General features: G+C 45.3%; 1 protein-coding gene across 1 annotated transcript in view; it reads left to right on the forward strand.

The window, feature by feature from the left end:
• dchs2 (dachsous cadherin-related 2) overlaps positions 1–16,581 on the forward strand; it is a 31,977-nt gene extending 15,396 nt beyond the window's left edge. Inside the window, exons 13-24 of the mRNA XM_061679872.1 lie at positions 1,015–1,254; positions 3,497–3,631; positions 4,440–4,649; positions 4,971–5,831; positions 6,644–6,751; positions 8,291–8,502; positions 9,419–9,570; positions 10,320–10,450; positions 10,520–10,806; positions 11,526–11,667; positions 13,330–15,002; positions 15,137–16,581. Coding sequence (XP_061535856.1) covers positions 1,015–1,254; positions 3,497–3,631; positions 4,440–4,649; positions 4,971–5,831; positions 6,644–6,751; positions 8,291–8,502; positions 9,419–9,570; positions 10,320–10,450; positions 10,520–10,806; positions 11,526–11,667; positions 13,330–15,002; positions 15,137–15,934 — 4,949 coding nt within the window. The 3' untranslated portion in view covers positions 15,935–16,581. The remainder of the gene's footprint in view (positions 1–1,014; positions 1,255–3,496; positions 3,632–4,439; positions 4,650–4,970; positions 5,832–6,643; positions 6,752–8,290; positions 8,503–9,418; positions 9,571–10,319; positions 10,451–10,519; positions 10,807–11,525; positions 11,668–13,329; positions 15,003–15,136) is intronic.
• Positions 16,582–21,102: the final 4,521 nt, after the last annotated feature.

Genomic DNA, 21,102 nt, shown 5'->3' on the forward strand with positions numbered 1-21,102 from the left:
ACCTACCCCCCCCTACCTACGACCTACCTACTTAACTACTATCTGTTTACCTATCTACCTACCCACCTACTTACTTACTACGTACAGACACATCTACGTAGCTGCTACATACTACCTACCTACAGTACCAACTACCTACCAATCTCCATACCTACCTGCAGTTCTACCTATACTTAATTACTAGCAATCTATCCAACTTACCTATCTAATTACCTATTTTTCTACATGCTTACGTACATGCTTATCTCCTGACCCACCTAACCAACCTAGATGCTTTCTAGAACCTACCTACTTACCTACTACCAGTGTTGCCACAGTTCCCTAGAAAAAATAAACTGATTGTTCCTTTAAAAAATAACTCTTACTGATTACTTGATTTCAAAAATATTTGTTATCGCGCAGGAGCTATAGAGCATGACCAAAGCTGGCACTGAAATGATGTAAAGTGGGAAGGAGGACTAAATTGGAAAGGAGATTTGAACCTAAAAGGATTTTCTCTGTCTGTGTTACTTGCCAATGGACAAACTAATGGCTGTTACAAAACTGCACTTGTTTGTTTACATTCAAACCTCAGCTTGCACATTGCAAGTGACAATTTGCCATCATACTAGTCAGTGGTCAGTGGAAACTTCAATCATGTTATTATTATATTTATTGTTCATGTTTTATGTTTCATGTTTTTTAAAGGGCTTTATAAATAAAGTTGAATTGAATTAAATTGAATTGAACTGAATTGCTCTAAATTGCACGTAGGTGTGAATGTGAGTGCGAATGGTTGTTTGTTTATATGTGCACTGCGATTGGTTGTCGACCAGTTCACGGTGTACCCCGCCTCTCGCCCGAAGATAGCTGGGATAGGCTCCAGCACGCGCGCGACCCTAGTGAGGAGAAGCGGGAAGGAAGATGAATGAATGAATGAATTAACTGAATTGAATTGAAAACCCATCCTACTAGGATAGTGTACCTTTTGAAAGCACTCAACTCAAAGCTGACATCAATACATGCACTGTGCAGGCCTCTTGTGGCTCTCAGCACCGCTGGACTTCGAGACAGCACGTTTCCACCGGCTGAGCGTGGGCGCGGTAGACGCCGGCCTGCCTCCGCTTTCATCCAGTCAGACGCTGACGGTGGAGGTGGTCGATGTCAACGACCGTCCACCTGTCTTCAGTCAGGACGTCTACACTGCCAGGGTAGCAGAGAACAGGGAGCCCGGAGAGTTGGTGGTCCAAGTGTCCGCCACCGATGAGGATTCAGGTACTTTTAAGACGCATTTCCACTGACAATCACTGTAACACGATCTTTCCTTCCCAGTGATTCATGATAACTTGCACCTTGCACAATTGAAATAAACAAAATGACTAGAAATAATCCAGAGTCAAAAAAGTCCATGTCACACACAGGCCCATACTTTCATAGTTAATCATCATTAATCATCATATAGTCAACCTTGCACAGTAGACATAAACAAAATGGGTAGAACTAATCGACAAAGAGCTTGCATGGACACACACAGTACATGCAACGTACTGTCCATTAATTAATATGTTCTCTCCTCTTGCCAGTTATTCATGAAATCCACCACTGTGCACAACAGAAATAAACAAAATGACGAGAAGTAATCCAGAGTAAAAGAAAAAGTGCATGACATGCATGGGCACATGTGCTTGTACATGTTACTATGATACTATGATTAGCATGCTCTCACCTCTCGCCAGTTATTCATGAAAACCACCACCACCGTGCAATAAATACAATGACTCGAAATAATCCAGAAAGTACAAAAAACTTTCTCATATTCAAAAAAGTCCATGAAACGCATGGGCACGTCATGAATAATTATTATCCATCCATCCATTTTCTGAGCCACTTCTCCTCACTAGGGTCGCGGGCGTGCTGGAGCCTATCCCAGCTATCATCGGGCAGGAGGCGGGGTACACCCTGAACTGGTTGCCAGCCAATCACAGGGCACATACAAACAAGCAACCAGTCGCACTCACATTCACACCTACGAGCAATTTAGAGTCTCCAATTCATGCATGTTTTGGGGATGTGGGAGGAAACCGGAGTGCCCGGAGAAAACCCACGCAGGCACAGGGAGAACACGCAAACTCCACACAGGCGGGGCCAGGGATTGAACCCCGGTCCTCAGAACTGTGAGGCTGACGCTCTAACCAATCGGCCACCGTGCTGCCGAATAATTATTTTATTCATGAAAACTACCGCCACCTTACACAGTTGAACTCAGTTGAACATGTATAAATAATCCACAGACTAAAAAAAAGGTCCATGGTACGGTCAGTGATGCATTCATTGTAGCGACGTGTCAATACATTTACAGTAATGCAGTCGTTCCTTGCCAGCTATTCGTGAAAAACCGACACATTGCACCATAGAAATAAACAGAATGACTAGAAATAATCTCACACGTCTAACCCCTAATCACAGGTGTTTATTTTAACACGGGGGGCCTTCCCAATCCCATTTTTTTTTACCTGTTGCTACCGACAGTGCAGCTCTGTTTAAGAGCTGTTGCTATTTAGACAGGAGTGGGGGTGCGTGTGTGTGTGTGTAGGGGGTGCAGGGTGGTGTCACCAGGGGGTTCTCACAAACATTCTTGGGGGTGAGTAGAGTCCAAAAACAGCAAGCAGGGGGCTCCTACTCAGGGGTGAGGGGCGTGTGTGTGTGTGTGTGGGGGGGGGGGGGGGGGGGGGGGTCTCAAAGGTCTCCTCTGGCGATGATGTCGATAATCCGAGCCATCTGTGCCAATAAACGTCTGTGGTCGTCATCTGCGATTATTGACCAGGATGTTAGGATTAGACGATCTTTTTTTTTTTTTTTTTACCAGGAAAGTCTTTTTTAAATATAGTAAAGATTTTATTATTGAAAAAGCTTCTTTTTTTTTTAATCCGTGGAAAAAATACAATTTAGACTTTTTTTGTCAAAAGAAATAACTGGAAAAATACGACATTTTTACTGAAAAAAATAATATTTTTTTTGTCAAAAACATTATTTTAAAAAAAGTGACTTTTCAATTAAAAAATGTAGTTTATTGCGAAAGTAATTTGATTCATCAAGCAAAAAACAAAAAAATCAATACGGTCAATACAGTACTATATATCCAGGGCATTCAGAAGACTCAAAATGCTGTTTCATTGTCTAGTAATATTTAAAAAAAAAAAATTTCTAGCTCATTTATATTATTTTATTTAACAATTATGAATTAATTGTTGAAAAATATTACTTCTTCTCAAAAATACAACTTTGTTTGTCAAAAAGCTTCTTTTTTTATCAAAGAAATGTGACTAAAAGAAGACAAACATGTTCAGATTAGGCTAAAAGGACGCTACCATTCTGCAGAGAGTAGGGTTGTGGATTATACAAATACAGATACATTTCTTTAACAAAAGTGAAAATTCGTGTAGTCCGTACATTAGCTAGCACGTGACATTTTGTTGTTCGTGAAGGATGTTTCACACTTGGTGATTGCATTCCCCAGAGGAGAACGCTGTGGTGAGGTACTGTCTGTTACCGGGTCCCGGCTTTGAGCTCTTCAGCATCAACCCTTACACCGGCCTGATCACCACATCGGCTTTCCTGGACCGAGAGCACCAGCCACAGTTTACCCTGCGAGGTAGGACAAACCATCCCCACTCCTCCCATCACACATTAATATCACCCATGCAGCAGCAAACTGTTTTCAGATGGGCTATCAGTCAGCATGGTGAACATTTAGACCAGATCATGAAATGTAATAACAGGAAAGGCCGAATCACGTGAAGCGGTGCCAGAATCTTGGCGGGCTCTTTACTAGAGCGAAATACTCAAATATGTGGAGGAGAGGTGAATGCAAAGAGGAAATATGACAAAAAGTAAATGAGGTTCAGCTGCTAATAAAAACAAAAGTCGAAGCCAGCAGTTTTTTTTGTCCACATTAGAAGTGATAATGAAATATAATAACAGGCAAGACAGATTCATGTAAACGTGGTCCAGAATCAGATCAGGCTTTTTTCTGAGAAAAATAGTCAAATATGTTGAGAAAAAGTGAAAGCAAAGATAGAATGTGTCAAAAAGTTAAAGACGTTCAGCTGCTAATAAAAAAAGTATGTAAAGTTCACAATTGCGAGTATGTCCCAATACATTTGTTCACATGACCTGATAACGCAATGAAATAATGTCAACGACCAAATGTACTGAAAAGCTGCCAGAATCATGTCGGGCCATTTCCCGCAGCAAAATATCGGTAGGAGTGTGTCCCAATACTTTTGTCCACCGTAGACCTCACAATGACATGCAATAACACAAAAGGCCAAAAGACATTAAAGCCCACCAGAATTATGCTGGATATTTTACCATAGCAAAGTGTGAAGGCAAAGACAGAAAGTGTCAAAAAATAAAGGAGGTTCAGTTCGCGTGGACTTTATGCCGATTCCTGTCCTCAGTCCAGGCCCGTGACAGCGGCCCGCGGCCCCTTTCGAGCATCGCCACGGTGTTGTGTTCGGTGCTGGACGATAACGACAACCCGCCAGGCTTCTCACAGTCGTCCATCCAGATCAGTCTTCTGGAAAACCTGCCACCCGGTGTCCTGCACACCGCCCAGGCTTCCGACCCAGATGTTGGCGAGAACGGCACCATTCGCTACTCCATCCTAGGTAAGGACATTGACCGGCTTCCAAAGCAATTGTCACCGTTGACAACTATTTTATTTGACATACAAGACAGATTCAGTTCCGCTGTGTCAAAGTCGTCGGGACGAGTTTGAAGTTTACCACCTCGCATCTCCTGCTCTGTACTGTCAAAAACAATTATCTGCTAGTTTTTACACATCACACCAGAAAGCTGCCAAAACGGGGTTTTGAAATCGTAATACTTGATACTCACTTTTCCCACCCTGCGTGTAAAAAAAGTCACAGCTGCTAAGAAAATTCATTTTTTTGATAACCTCACACTGTAACCTCTGTGATTGTCTTCAGGCGAGGACCACGGTGTTTTCGCTATCGACCGCTACTCAGGGGCCATCAAGACCCTTCAGATTCTGAACCGCGAGGACCATCAGATCTATATACTGACCATCCAAGCCCATGACGGTGGCCCCGCCCAGCTCAGCTCCACCACCCAGCTACAACTGCTTCTCCTGGACCAGAACGACAATGCCCCAGCCTTCACCCGAGACAGCTACCATGCCTCCATCGGTGAGGATCTACCAGCTGGGACACTGGTCCTTAGCGTCACCGCCCTGGACCCCGATCACGGGACCAATGGGGACGTTATGTACTCGCTGATGGACGATGGCAGCCAGGGTGCCTTTTCTGTCGATCCCTCCACCGGTGCAATCCTAACAACCAGGAACCTGGACCGGGAAACCAGGGCCCAGTTCTCCCTCAAGGTGCTGGCGACAGACTGCGGAAATGAAGGCCCATTGAGCTCAGTAGCATCCGTGATTGTCCTGGTAGATGACGTCAATGACAATGCTCCCATCTGCGAGAACAGTCCCGTCAATGCAATAGTCTCCACCGAGACGCTTCCGAACCAAGTGGTCGCCACAGTAAAGGCGAGAGACGCCGACCGGGGCCCCAACGGGACTATACGTTTTTTCCTGCCTGACAACGACGAGAACCTCTTTGACATAAACGAAGAGACAGGGGAAATCTCAATGAGGCGGTGGGTGAGATCGGGGTTCTCCGGCAGGAAGTTGTGGGTGGCAGTATCGGATCAGGGAAATCCTGCGCAGACTTCCAGCTGCCTGGTGTTTGTCCACCTCAAAGGCGAATTCGAAGACTTGCATTTCACAAACAAGGTCTACAACTCTACCATCGTGGAAAACAGCAAGGCGGGTAAGTGTCACCTTTATTTTCCGGGTTTCAGTTTTCGCTTTTGGGTGAACACATTTTAGTTCGTATCCCGGCAATGTTTTTAGTTTTAGAATTGTAATGTTTTCTTAAATAATTTTTCATCTGTTAATGCATGTATCATGTATGTCTGTCATGAGTAGACCCACAAAAAAGTCTCAAAAATCCATGCTTGAAAACGCACTGGAAGCCTACAATTTTGGCTCAGTAGCACTCTCCAGAATTTTGCAAACAATTTAATCTCGAAGTCAGCTCCACTTAGCAACATTAAATATGGTGGAGATGTCTACCATGAGTAGAGCCACAAAAATGTCTCAAGAAGCCATGCCCGGAGAAACAGAAAGTCTGCCATTTTGGTTTGAAGCAGGAATTTTGGCTTGTTAGCAGCCTTCAGAATGACTAAAGCCAGTTTCAATTTACCACATGAAATTTGATAAGTATGTATATCATGAGTAGACCCACAAAAAAGTAACTAAAAGAAGCCATGCCTGAAAAGAAATGAAGTCTACCATTTTGGTTTGAAGGAGCCATTTTGACTCAGTAGCGCCATCCAGAATATAAAAACAATTCAGCCCCCGAAACCAGTTTTATTCACCAACACAACATTTGGGAGTCATATCCAGTATATTATGAGTAATCCCACAAAAAAATTCTCAATAAGCCATATCCAAAACCACATAGGAAGTCTGCCATTTTGTTTTGACTAAACATCTTTTGTCTGATGACGGTCTACGCCGACCAACTTTAGGGGTACAAGGGCTTCTTTGCGTGATTACATCATGAATTGTGTTTTCCAGGAACGTGGATTGCGACGGTTGATGCCCGCGAACAATTAGATGGCCAATTTGAAAGGATCTCATATGCCATATTCTCCAGGGACATTTTTTCCATTGATTCCCACACAGGTAACAACACACAGGAGTAGTAGCAACTGTAGCCTTCCTCATGCTACTGCCAATATGCTAATTTCAAATTATCTTCTAATCAGCCATTTTATTTTCCACAACGCCATCCACAAAGCAATCTTTGCCACAAAAATATCTGTGCTCTCTTTCTTTGCCATGATCAAATCATCCACTTTACCTCTAAATTGTTTCCAGCCCACACAATTGGGGATCGTGTTCCAGCCTGCCATAACATCTTCTTGATATGAGAGAATAAGGAGATACTCATGTTCTTTTTGTTTATTGTACTGCTTCCCACAGGTGGGGGACTCGTGTCACATGATTTGACTGGAGTGAGACTTAGTCGGCAATTTTAGGGCTGGGGACTTGCTTGACTAAAACTTATGAAAGACTCGAATTGACTTTGAGTGGTATTCATGACTTTGGACTTTGCTACACTTCATGACTTGACAATCCTTGCCTGTTTACATTTGAAAAACAGCATTTTCAAGATAGCGTGCCATTTCCTTTTTGGTTTTTGTTTTTTTTTAACGTTATTTTTGGGTGTGGTGCACAAACCAGGAATCCCACCAGTATGATATTATACAGTGCGCAGAGGTAACCTCACGAAAGAAATATCGTACAGGGAGCTCTGAAAATTATTACGTACATTTGTGTTTTCGGGAAATATAGAATGGCAACCAGCAAGGTTTGCAATTCAAAGGTAAGAGACACAACAACTATGACATTTAAGTTCTACCATCAGTATAAAACCCACAAGAACAGGTACGCCACGTTAACTTCACAGTTCAGCTCACCGAAAGATGGTCAAACACAACAATTTGGTTGACATCTATTGTGAGTAGACCAACAAAAAAAACTCATAAGAAGCCACACTTGAAACTGCACCGGAAGTGTGCCATTTTGGTTTAAAGCAGTCATTTTGGCTTCGTGGCGCCCTCCAGAATATCAAAATGAATTCAGTCCCAAAAAGCCCCTTTCATTTAGCAGCATGGAATTTAGTAGATATGTCAATCATGAGGAGACCAAAGCATGGAATTTAGTAGATATGTCAATCATGAGGAGACCAAGAAGAAAGTCTCAAGAAGCCATACTTGAAAATGTACTGGAGGTCTGCCATTTTGGTTCAAAGCGGTTGCTTTGGCTCAGTACTGCCCTCCAGAATTTATAAAAGAATTCATCCCCAAAAAGCCAGTTTCACATAGCAATGTGGAATTTGGTAGAAATGTAAATAATGACACTATAACCACATCATATTAAGGACATTGTCCCTAATGTTAATAACTGTATTTTCTGTAATTGGTACTGTTATGATAATTGTGTGCTTTTATATATATATATATATATGTTTTTTTGACCTCAGCACTGCAGTTGTGAGATGACTCACAGATTGTCATTGTTCCTGTAACAGTGACAATAAAGTTCTATTCTATTCTGGATAGATAGCGCCCACCCTGGGGAAGACTCACCCAGCCGGCAACGGCTTTTGCTACTTCCCTGAAACAGTATTTTCACTGAACTGGGTTGTCATTGTGTCAGGTGAGATTCGAGTACAGAAGGACAACGCATTGGACTTTGAAACGAGCCCTCGAGTGGAGCTGATGGTCCTGGCGGAGAATGGGCGGCAGACGGCCCACTGCAGGGTGGATGTCACCCTTCGGGACGACAACGATAATGCCCCCGTCTTTGAACGTGATCCCTACCGGACCGCCGTGTGGGAGGGTCAAGTGAGCAACACCTACATCAAGCAGGTAGGTATGGTACAGTAAAATGGACAGATGATAGTATTGTTTTTATGACATGGTAAGAACAAGAACTGGATTTACATAGTCGGCCTATGCAATCTGCAGATGCACCCCCCCAAAAGGTTCCTTCAACACTTAAATTGGACTCTAGACCTGGGTTCACAACTGGTCTCACCATATTATCCACCATTCTCTGGTTATCAAACCAAGGACATTTGTTTTTATTTGACCAATGAATCACCTTTTTCGGGTGCTTCAACATGCTCCAAAACTCACCAATTTTTGAAAGTATTTCTGGGAGCTTAAACGAAACTCCTCCCCTAGAAAGCTGGAAAAAAATAAGCACCTGACAGCAGTTTCAATGATAGACATGAAATTGGGTTGACATGTCAATCATAACAGGACGCACAAAAAATTCTCAAGGACATACGCCCGAAATAAAATATTCAGTCGCTCATTATGGTTTGAAATCAGCTATTTTGATATTCAGTCGGCCATTATGGTTTGAAATAAGCTATTTTGGTCAAATTTACTCATACTTTGATGACGTTCACCTTCAGAATTGTACCTTTATGCCTGATTTTAACAAAATCCTGAAGGGTTTAACGTCCCTGTAGTTGTACATTCGCCCGACTTTGGTGCAGGCCACGTGGGTTCAGTTCCCACTCAGTAATGGTGTGAATGTGAGAGTGAATAGTTGTCTGACTCTCGATGTGCTCTGCGACTGACTGGGGACCCTAGGATAGGCTCCAGCTCCCCGTGACGCTGAGGAGGATAAGTGGTACAGAACATGGATGAATGGTTTAACTTCCCTCAAGGTCTTAGATCAATCTGTCCCTAACTTTTTTAGAGCACCTTCCACATTCTGAAAGTGTTTCACATACAAGCTAGTGCACGGCCAATCTTGTCATATTCCCTGCAGGTTTTCGCCTATGACGCCGACAGCGGGACAAACGGGCAAATCGAGTTTTCCATCATCTCCGGGAACCATAACGGCGCTTTCATTCTGGACTCAGTTCGCGGAATCCTCGCCACCAACGCGATGTTGGATCGCGAGATCACGTCTTCATACAAGTGCGATAACACAACTCAGAAAATCTAATGATTGGTCCAGGGTGTGAATCATGTGTTAAGACTTTAGATTCATTGGTGTGAAAGTGAATGTGAAAGATTGTTAGTCTATATATGACCTGCAATTGGCTAGCGACCAGTGAGTGTACCACACTTCTCTCACCAAAAGTCATATAGGATAGGATACAGTTAGCTGCCACTTTAATGAGGACAAGCAGATGAGAAAATGTGTGGTAATGTATTGCATTGGTGTAGCTTTATATGCAATTTACTGGTGACCAGTCCAGTGTTTTAATTTGCTTCTATCGACAAAGTCAGCTTGGGTAGCCTCCATTTCCCCAGGACCCTAATAAGAACTAGCGATATATCGAAAATAAAAAAGGGATGGTATCATATTGCATATGGTTGCCGATTAATCAGGGTGTACCCTGCTTCTCTCGTCAAAAGTCAGCTGGGATAGGCTCCAGTTAGGTTACCATTTTGCATTGGATAAGATTTATATGCAATTGATTCGCTACCAGTACAGGATGTACGCTGGTTCTCTCAACAAAAGTCAGCTCGGATAGGCTCTAATAATCCATAACCCTATTGAAGAAATTGTATTTAATAACTATGGATGCTATCGCATAACATTGGAGTAGCTTTATATGCCATTGATTATATTTTATTGCAAGGAATTCTTCACTTCTTTTGCCAAAAGTCAGCTCGGAGAGATGAATGGATGAATGGTATGATTTATGGTCACATTCCAGGCTGGTGGTGCAGGCGTCAGACAAGGGGAACCCTCCACTCAGCAGTACGGCCATCATCTGGCTCCAAGTGGTGGATGTCAATGACAACAGTCCCGCCATCCCCCCCATGGAGTCTGTGCTCATATCCGAGAGTAAGACCACCACCCACTGACAGGACCTTAAAAACTGAATATCGTCATGCAGCCTACTGTATCCAATAGATCTACCTGCGGGGTACGTTGTGACGCAGTTGACGGCAAATGACGTGGACCTCAGCCAGGCCATCACCTACAGCTTTGTGGGCAATGCCGCCGTCGAAGGTGCCTTCGCTGTGGACCGTTACACAGGTGTGGTCACACTAACCCGAGCTTTGGATTTTGAGGAAGAGGCCGAGCTCACGCTGACCATCTGGGCATCAGACTCCCTCCACCAGACCTCTGGAGATTTGAAAGTCCAGGTGTTGGATGTCAATGACAACAGCCCCGTCTTCAACCAGGTCTCATACCAGGTTTGTGTGAAAAAGTCAAGGTGTGACCTTTATTTATTCAAATTGATGATGGACATCAGTGTTTATGTGGGGCACAGTGTCTGTAAGAGTGAAGGCCATTCTTTAAGGAGACATGGTGCCATGTTTTGAGGTGCACCGTTTATATGTTACAGTTTATTACGCACAGCTTGGCAATTTCCTGGGACTTGGAATCCACTACTTAAGGAAATATGGCACATATCTGCGTTTATTATAATAAACAAGATTTAATTGGATTTTTTGATCACACTGCATCAATAGGCGCGCCGGAGGCCACAATATCAGGTACTATGGCATGATTTGAGGTATGCTGTTAATGTATTCAAATGGACGATGCGACATGTACAGTAAGAGTGAAGGCCACGAAATAATTAAGGCATGATTTTAGGTGTTTAATCATTTAGGTGGAAAATGCACTATTGAGTATTTGTACTATGAGGTCTGTATGAGCAGATCTAAGGAGCTGTGGCACACATTTGAGATATGGTGTTTATCTAATCAATCTAATGAATTATTCTACTGGACGAAGGATGACTCTTGAGGCATGGCGTCTATAATAGCTTAGGCCTCAATTTAAGGAAATGTGGCATAATTTGAGGTGTGGCGTTCATTCAAGTGGATGAGGCATCATTCAGCAATTATCTGGGGTACAGTGTCGGTAAGTGTGTGTCATATGTCTGCTTATTCCTTCTTTGTTCAAGGTGGAGTTGTCCGAACTGGCTCAGGCGGACACATTTGTCATGAATGTGTCTGCCACCGACAAAGACTCTGGACTCAATGGCAAGATCACCTACAGGCTGCTCTCATCTCTTTTACAAGGCTTTTACGTCCAACCGCACTCTGGTAAGAACCTTAACGAGCCATGGTTAAGGGGAAATTCAGCCCTATGCCAGAACCGCTATGCCAATTGTAAAAAAGTAGCCCTATGCCAGTTGTGACGAAACAAAGTTACAACAACAAACCGCTGTGCCAGTTGCAGTAATGAAAACCTATGAAATTTACAACAATAAAAACCTATGTCACTTACGACAATGAACCCCAATCCCAACTCCGGCAATGAACCCCTGTGCCAGTTAGGACAGTGAATGCTAATTCTTTGGTATATGGGCGGATCCAGGGTTCTTTTGTGTTTTTGGAAAATTGTCAAAACACACGGATCTGCATAATCTACTGAAAATTCTGGAATGCATGTCCCTTGGTAAAGAATCACCACCAAGTAGCTTTTGGTGGTTTGGTTTGGTTATTTTTAATTCATGTTCATATAGCTTACCTATAAGCAACACTTCAAAAAAATTAAATAAAGTAATTCATGGCTTTAAGAACCTTAACATTAAATATGAGCACAATGCATTCGCCTGTCTTCTTGTTGAGGAGTGCAAAAAGTGTAACTGATACTGTCATCCAATACAGGACTTCTCTTGGTAAAATGGCCTCCTTCCATTCACTTGAAAATTAATCAAGTCAACATGTCGAAAATTCGGCAGAGCAGGGCACTGAAGCCGGATAATAAATCGGTTGGCGGGGTAATACGTTACTGCCACTCGAGTGTGTTGTAATGATCTACACATGGTTTTGGTTAAAATAAAGGAGTCACACGAGTAATGCTAACAAGAGAAAGGATATGTTAACAGTTCATGTGTTATGGGACCATATTAGCGGTCCTAACACTTTATATAAATAGAGATCATTTTTCACATTTGGGCATGCCCTTTTTCCACTGCAGGGCACACTTACTTACAGGGTACACACAAATATGTACTACAAATGTACTATTTGTGAGACATGGAGGACGAAAGCCACTGCTGGTTGGGCAGATTTGTATACGGCTAACGTTAGCTTAGCATGTTGCTGTGACTGTATCACAGTCTCCACTTGGCTGCAGCCCTCAGATAACGTTTGCCTCATTACTGCCGAGTCGTAAATACAGGAAACCCTCGTGTTCAGTGCAGTGTTTTTTGTTCCCACTGTCCCATTCTGGAATGACAATAAGGAATGGCATTAGAAACCTTGCTGAAGTTTATCCAGAACCCCGATGCCAGTCGGGACGGTACAATAATTGACCAGTAATACTTCCTCCCTTACTTCAGGTATGTTGACTTCATGACAAGCATTTATCTTTGTACTTTAAAAGGTTGCACATAAACACATTGTCAAAACCCACACAGACCTGGGGGGGAAAAGGTGTTTTTGCAGTTTCCCATGGTACTATTTTGAAGTGGAAAAGCGAGCCAGAAAGGGGCATGCGGTGCCTTGCTCAAGGGTAGCTCAGCCTCAGTACCTCACGACATTGAGCTCCTTTTCCACTTGTGACGATCAACCCGTATATCACTCCTATGCCAATTGTGACAATTGACTGGTAACTGTTTTGTCTATAGTTAAATCCAAGGTTTTTTATTTTATTATTTTTGAAGGTTTCACGTGAAAACAACGATAAACGCTATAAAATGATTGCCAAGCCAGTTGCCATTCCAGCTTGTAGTGCTAACCCTTTATTTTGTCTTTCAGGATCAATTTACACCAATAAACCCATCAAAGCCACCGCGAACAGCAACCCCATACGTCTTCTCATTGAGGCCCAAGACGGAGGAGATCCTGTCCTCTCTACTGTTACCTCAGTTGACGTGCTAATCCTGGACACCAATGACCACACGCCACTCTTCAGCCAGGACATCTACACCATCACCGTCTCAGAGGATGCACCGTTTGCTACCACGCTCCTGACCCTCTTTGCGTCCGACCAAGACTGGAGCTCCGAAAACACACATCTGGACTATGCCCTTGTTGCAGGAAATGAGGAGAGGCGTTTCTGTTTAGAAGTCAAATCAACACAGGTGGAGAATCGGATGAAAAATGTCGGCCAGCTGGTAATATGTGGCCCGCTGGACCGCGAGACCGTAGAGAGCTACGCGCTCACAGTGAGTGTTTCTGATCGAGGGATGCCACGTCTAAACAGCTCAGTTGTTGTCATGGTGACTGTATTGGACTGTAATGACAACGCGCCGTTTTTTGCGAGTACAGAGTATCACGTTCAAGTTAGCGAAAACTGCCACGTGGGCACCAGCCTGGCTCAGGTCAATGCGAGTGATCCCGATCTGGGAGCCAACGGTCTGCTGCACTACGACATCATCTCTGGGAACAGTGGAGGACACCTCAAGCTGGATCCTGAGTCTGGAGTTCTGGTGGTCAACACCTCCTTAGACTACGAGGAAGACTCAGAATACACCCTCACCATCCGAGTGTCTGATAGCAGCGACTCTCCGGATGATCGGAAAGTGGCATTCACCATGGTTTTTATCATGGTGTTGGACGAGAACGACAACAGTCCCTACTTCCTGTTCCCTACGTTTAACTGCTCCGTGCTGGAGAACCTCCCGGCATTCACCCATGTCTGCTCCATCCGGGGTGTCGACAAAGACATGGGCGTCTATGGACAACTTACCTACTCCGTCTTGTCCTCCTGTTTCACGGATTTTGACGGGGTAGAGAGGAAAGAGTCTCCCTTGGCCGTGGACCCCCGCACTGGTGACATTCGTACCAGGCAGACATTGGACTATGAACATGAGAGCAAATATTGCTTGGTTGTGGAAGCTCAGGACAAAGGCGCAAAGGCGGCGACAGTCCGAGTGCAAATTTTCGTCAAAGGAGTGGATGAGTTCAGCCCCATCTTCACCGAGAAGCAGTACCGCTTCCTCCTTCCAGGAGTCGCCAAGCCCGGGGACACCGTCGGCTTTGTGATGGCACTAGATCAGGACGTAGGCGTGGATGGTATCGTGGAGTACTCCCTCCTGGACCCACCGCCATTCTTCTCTATCAACAAAACCGTCGGAGCCATCTATGCGTCGCGACCCATGTTCCGCAGACGGAGCAATGAGGACGTGCTAGAGCTGTCCGTGTCCGCCAGGAGTCCCCGACAGGGGTCCAGGAGAACTTCCTGTCAAGTTTTTGTCAATGTCTCCAGCTCAGCCGAGGAGCACATCAGGCTGCCTCTCAACGGCCACATGCTCAGTCTGAGCATCTCATTTGCCATAGTTCTGCTCTTCCTTATTGTCTTTGTTGGCCTGGTGCTCAGATTCAAAGTCAAAGAGGCCGGCCTCAAAAAGATGGAAACCAACCTGAAGCAACCAGACTCTGCCTTCTCTCTGCAGGGCATGAAACCTGGCATTTTAATGAAAAACTGTGTAAGTGCTTTAATGTTGATGATAGTCAAGTACTTCATGTAAGTGTTTTAATGTTGATGATGACCAAATAAGTAGTGTAAAGAGGATACCCTCAGAAAGCCTGCCACTAACCAGATTGTGCCATCTCTCTGCAGGGTATGAAACCTAGAATCTTAATGAAAAACTGTGATGCGTCCAACTGCCACACGCCGTCCACCTGGAGCGGCCGCGGCTCGGCGGAAGGCGAGACGGCTGAGGATCAGGAGATCAAGTGGATCAACGAGTACCCCTGCCATGAACAAGCCGAGGACCGGACCTTGGAAAACCCGGATGGGGATGCCGCATCCTGTCGCTCTGTGGATGTGGGGCTAGGACAGTTTTTATCAGTCGGTATGTGTTTGGTGTCGGAGATGGCCAGCGCAGAAAGTCTGCACCACTTCAAAGAGGAAGGAGGAGGCAAGAGTCTACTTGTAAGAATTAGAGAAAGGGATTTAGAGGGGAAATCTGCAGATTCTCTGTCTTTTCTGGAGCGTCTGGATGGGGGCTACACATGGGACTATCTGCTGGACTGGGAGCCATGCTTCCAGACCCTGGCGTCGGTCTTCACGGACATCGGGATGCTGCCGGACCAGGAGCTCCAAGGGGGCCGCGAGGACCTGCCGCACCCGCCTCCACTCATAACATCCGTGGCCCGGCCGGGGTTGCAGACCGTGCCACCCTACAAACCCTCTCGGGCACCCAGCCTGAGGCGGCGGCCCTCCTACCCCAAGTACGCCTACTCCCCCTTGACTAGGAACACGGGACTCACGCCGACAGCCATGACGCCCACATTCTCCCAGTCACTGTCATCGCTCACTATCTCTCCGGTCGTAACTGACGGCGGGGTGGGGGATATCAGACTGGACTCTGGGCCCCTCACCGCAAGCCTGCTAGAGGCAGAAATCCAAGTATGAACAAGACTTTTAGCTTTAGTGCATTCAGTTTGTAAAACATAGCTTTGTAACCAAGAAAAAAAAGCTATTCCCAGATATAGCAATGGCCCTTCTATTTGTCATTCTCCGTGAAGGAAGAAGTCTGTTATCTGACAAAGACAAATGACTTTTTTTCTTTTTTTTGTTTTTGCCTTGGTGGAGGTTTGTCTTCTACTGAGTGTCATCATCAAATCATGGATTAAAAAAACAACAAAATACTTTTACGTATGAATGTATAGGTGTAAACTACCTTAGTCTTCTTTTTTTCACTTTTATCACCATATCATACTTCATACTCACAATCCCGACATACAGAAGGAAGTTCATCTCAAAATTGATTACCACACTCCTGAAGGAAATGAAACTTGCAATATTCCCCACAATTTTTTTAATTACGCTTTTAAATGAAGGGCAAATATATTATGACGCAACATTTAATTGCTTGTTTTGTATGAACTTAAAAAGTTTGTTCACGTGGTTGTTGGTTTTAGAAATATCAAGGGTTGGGTTAAAGTTAGTAACCTAAGCAACCTTGTTCTGTGGTATCATTAATTCATTAAAAAAACATGACAAAATTATTTTATATAAAGTATTCATTATTTAAAGGTGTTTTATATGTAATGTCTGTTTTGATGTGTGACCTTCCAAAGATATTTTTTTAAGCTATTTGAGCATATAATGCATATATTTTACGTGCTTTAATATTGATGACAAATGATCACATCCTAAGGGCTTTAACGTCAAAAATAATAAATACATGGTTTAAGTATTTTAATGTTGATGATGAATGACCAAGTACGTAGGTTAGTGCTTTATTCTCTATGACAAATTACCAAATATGTAGTTTGAATGCAAATACAAAGGACTCTATTTTTGTCGACTGAGCAATGTGCACTGGATTACAAATGGTGGCGTATCTTGAGTTTCGTGCAAGTGCAAAGCTCGCTGGCGTGTTTGCCAATATGGCAGACTGGCCCTCTTCCAACGATCATCGGAGGTGATATAGATCAGTGAGGTCCGCAGACATATTGTCAGGGCTGCTGTTTCAGCACCTTGAGTCCAGCCCGGTTGTGTGTGTGTGTGTGTGTGTGTGTGCGCGTGCGTGCGTGCGTGTGTGTTTGTGTGTGTGTCATGAGTGCTTTGCAGGGTTGACGTGTTGGAGTCTAGCAGCTGTACCTTGTCATCCTACACCTGACTGCTCTTAAGACGCTGTGGGACTCCCAACTTGTCAGAATCAGAATCAGAATCAGAATCATCTTTATTTGCCAAGTATGTCCAAACACACAAGGAATTTGTCTCCGGTAGTTGGAGCCGCTCTAGTACAACAAACAGTCAATTTACAGAACACTTTGGGGACATAAAGACATTGACAAAAAACAATTGTGCAAAAAGATGCAGAGTCCTCTAGCACTTAGAGCAGTTCGAACGACTAATATTGCAATAGTCCGGTGCAATGACCATTGTGCAAAGGGCGCTGAGACTTCAAGGAGTGTATGCGGTTTAAAGTGACGAGTAGTGCGATCATCTGGGACAATGTCGGTTGTGCAAATGTTACAGATACTCCTCAATCAGTGTGCAAATGGAGCAGATGCTACTCTGGCATGAGTGGCCAGTATATGCAAATAGTGCAGCATGGCGAGACAACTACAGTGAGTGCACGAGTAATACATAATTGGCCCCACAGAAATGTGACAACGAACTCAAGTCAAAAAATGGCCAGCTTGTTGTAATGGAATTATAGGTTAGGTGTTTAAGAAGTTGATCGCAAGAGGGAAGAAGCTGTTGGAATGTCTACTAGTTCTAGTTTGCGTTGATCGGTAGCGCCTACCTGAGGGAAGGAGCTGGAAGAGCCGGTGACCGGGGTGCAGACGGTCCGAGAGGATTTTGCACGCCCTTGTCTTAGTTCTGGCAGCGTGCAAGTCCTCAATGGTGGGTAGGGGGGTACCGACAATCCTTTCAGCAGTTTTGATTGTCCGTTGCAGTCGGAGTTTGTCCTTTTTTGTAGCAGCACCAAACCAGACTGTGATGGAAGACCACAGGACCGATTCGATGACCGCTGTGTAGAACTGTCTCAGCAGCTCCGGTGGCAGGCCGTGCTTTCTCAGAAGCCGCAGGAAGTACATCCTCTGCTGGGCCTTTTTGAGGACGGAGTTGATGTTGTTCGCCCACTTCAGGTCCTGAGAGATTGTAATTCCCAGGAACTTGAAGGTCTCGACGGTTGACACAAGGCAGCTGGACAACGTGAGGGGCAGCTGTGGCGAAGGATGCCTCCTGAAGTCCACGATCATCTCTACCGTCTTGAGCGTGTTCAGCTCCAGGTTGTGTCGCCCGCACCACAGCTCCAGCCGCTCCGCTTCCTGTCGATATGCAGACTCGTCACCGTCCTTGATGAGGCCGATGACAGTGGTGTCATCTGCAAACTTCAGGAGCTTGACAGTCGGGTTCGCTGAGGTGCAGTCGTTCGTGTAGAGAGAGAAGAGCAGCGGAGAGAGGACACAACCTTGGGGCGCCCCAGTGCTGATGCTGCGTGTGGATGAGGTGGCCTCCCCCAGCCTGACCTGCTGTGTCCTGCCCGTCAGAAAGCTGTAAATCCACTGGCAGATGGCAGGTGAGACGCTGAGCTGGAGAAGCTTGGTTGAAAGGAGTTCAGGGATGATGGTGTTGAACGCTGAGCTGAAGTCCACGAACAGGATCCTCGCGTAGGTCCCTGCACTGTCGAGGTGTTCTAGGATGAAGTGCAGTCCCATGTTGACTGCATCATCCGCAGACCTGTTTGCTTGGTAGGCAAACTGCAGGGGGTCCAGCAAGGGACCTGTGACACTCTTGAGGTGGTCCAGCACGAGACGTTCAAAGGACTTAATGACCACAGATGTCAAAGCGACAGGCCTGTAGTCATTCAGACCAGAGATTGCAGGTTTCTTGGGGACTGGAATGATGGTGGAGCGTTTGAAGCAGGATGGAACTTCGCACATTTCCAAAGATCTGTTAAAGATCTGAGTGAAGACTGGAGCGAGCTGGTCCGCGCAGACTTTGAGGCAGGATGGGGACACATGGTCCGGTCCTGTTGCTTTGTTAATCTTCTGTTGTTTGAAGATGCGTCTCACATCCTGTTCATGGATGGTTAACGCAGAAGTCAGAGGTGTGGTTGTGGTCGCGGGTGCGGCCGGGTGGGTGTGTGGAGTGAAACTGTCCTTTTCAAATCTGCAATAAAAGGTATTCAAGTCGTTGGCTAGTGTGCTATTGTTCTCAGCTTGGGGGGATCGTCGCTTGTAATTAGTCAGCGATTGGAATGCACGCCAGACTGATTTCGAGTCGTTCGCGCTAAACTGTTTTTCCAACTTTGCTGCATAGATCCTCTTTGCAATGTTAATTTCTTTAGTAAGCTGGTTTCTAGCTCGATTATACAGGGCCCTGTCCCCGCTCTGATATGCATCTTCCTTAGCTTGGCGAAGCTGCTTAAGTTTAGCAGTGAACCACGGCTTGTTGTTGTTGAATGTCCGAAATGATTTTGTTGGTACACAAACCTCTTCACAGAAATTGATATAGGATGTGACAGTGTCCGTATATTCATCCAGGCTGCCAGCTGAATTTTCAAAGACACTCCAGTCTGTGCAGTCTAAACAGCTTTGAAGTTCCATCTTTGCTTCATTGGTCCACTTTTTGACTGTTTTCACTGTAGGCTTCGCACATTTAAGTTCTTGCTTGTACGTCGGTATTAAGTGAATTAAGCAGTGATCAGACGAGCCCAGGGCTGCACGAGGTATAGCACGGTATGCGTTTTTTACCGTAGTGTAGCAGTGGTCTAAAGTATTATTTTCCCTGGTAGGACAGTCGATGTGCTGCTTGTATTTAGGGAGTTCGTGGTTGAGTTTAGCTTTGTTAAAGTCCCCGAGAATAATGAGGGGTGAGTCAGGGTGTTTTTTTTCAATTTCGTTGACCTGTTCGGCGAGCGTTAGCAATGCGGCGCTCGTGTTAGCTTGCGGTGTGATATAGACTCCAGCCAGTATAAACGATGCAAACTCACGTGGCGAGTAAAATGGTTTACAGTTCAGAAACAGCGACTCCAAATGCGGGCTGCAGTGTGTGCTGAGCACCGTGACGTCCGTACACCATTTTTCGTTTATATGGAGGCATATCCCGCCGCCCTTCGTTTTTCCCGATGATTCCCTGTCGCGGTCCGCTCGATGAATGTTGAAGCCGGGATGCGTGACGGCGCCATCGGGTACAGCGTCGCAAAGCCAGGTCTCCGTGAAGCACATGGCCGCGGAACGTCCGAAGTCTTTACTGGTCTTTAACAGAAGATGAAGCTCGTCCATTTTGTTGGGTAGGGAGCGTACATTCGCGAGGTGGATCGACGGGAACGCCAATCTGTGTCCTCTCTTGCGGAGTTTCACCTGAATGCCGGCTCGTTTTCCTCTGTGGCGTCGCTTCCGCATCCATGCGCCGAAAACCGCGGACGCCGCTCCGGTGAGTAACTCGGGGAAAAAACTGAGCGGATTTTCGAAAATTGGTGACAGAAAGTCCGGAGTAGCCTCCTTGATGGTTAGCAGGTCTCCCCTTGTGTAAGTGAGTCGTGTAAGGTCTCCAAAGACGGACGAAAAACACAAAAACAAAGACAATACTAGAGACCGCGTTACCGAGGCGGCCACACTGGTAGGCGCCATCTTGTCGCCAGACTATCAACGCTCTACGTTGAGTTTGTAGCCCTTTTGCTTCCTGAAGACCTAGTGAGTTACCTCGACCTAATTCTTGTTCTTTGTCCCCAGTCTGCCATCTACCCTTGCTCTCTGCAAACCAGTGCTCACCTCTTGCGGCCCACCGACAACCGGGCTACTACCCTGCCAGACCGGTCTTCGTTGGAACCCTGCCAATCCCGGATTTAGTTCTCGGAGTTCCTTTGTTCACTTCCAAGCTGCAATAAACCTCAAACTCACCTCCCTGTCCTCTCTGCATCTGGGTCCAACTTGCAACCTGAATCCTGACAGCATAGTCTGGCCTGTCATGGACCCAGCGGAGACGGATCCCCTTCGCCAAACAGTTACCGGACAGAGCATGCTTTTGGAGCAACACAACCAAGCCCTCACCCTGCTGATTCAAAAGGTATGTAACTTCTCCCAAGCTCTCACATACCTCCAAAATCAATTTGCCTC

Source organism: Phycodurus eques, chromosome 6, assembly GCF_024500275.1.
Source record: "Phycodurus eques isolate BA_2022a chromosome 6, UOR_Pequ_1.1, whole genome shotgun sequence".
In the NCBI taxonomy this organism is placed as follows: Eukaryota; Metazoa; Chordata; class Actinopteri; order Syngnathiformes; family Syngnathidae; genus Phycodurus; species Phycodurus eques.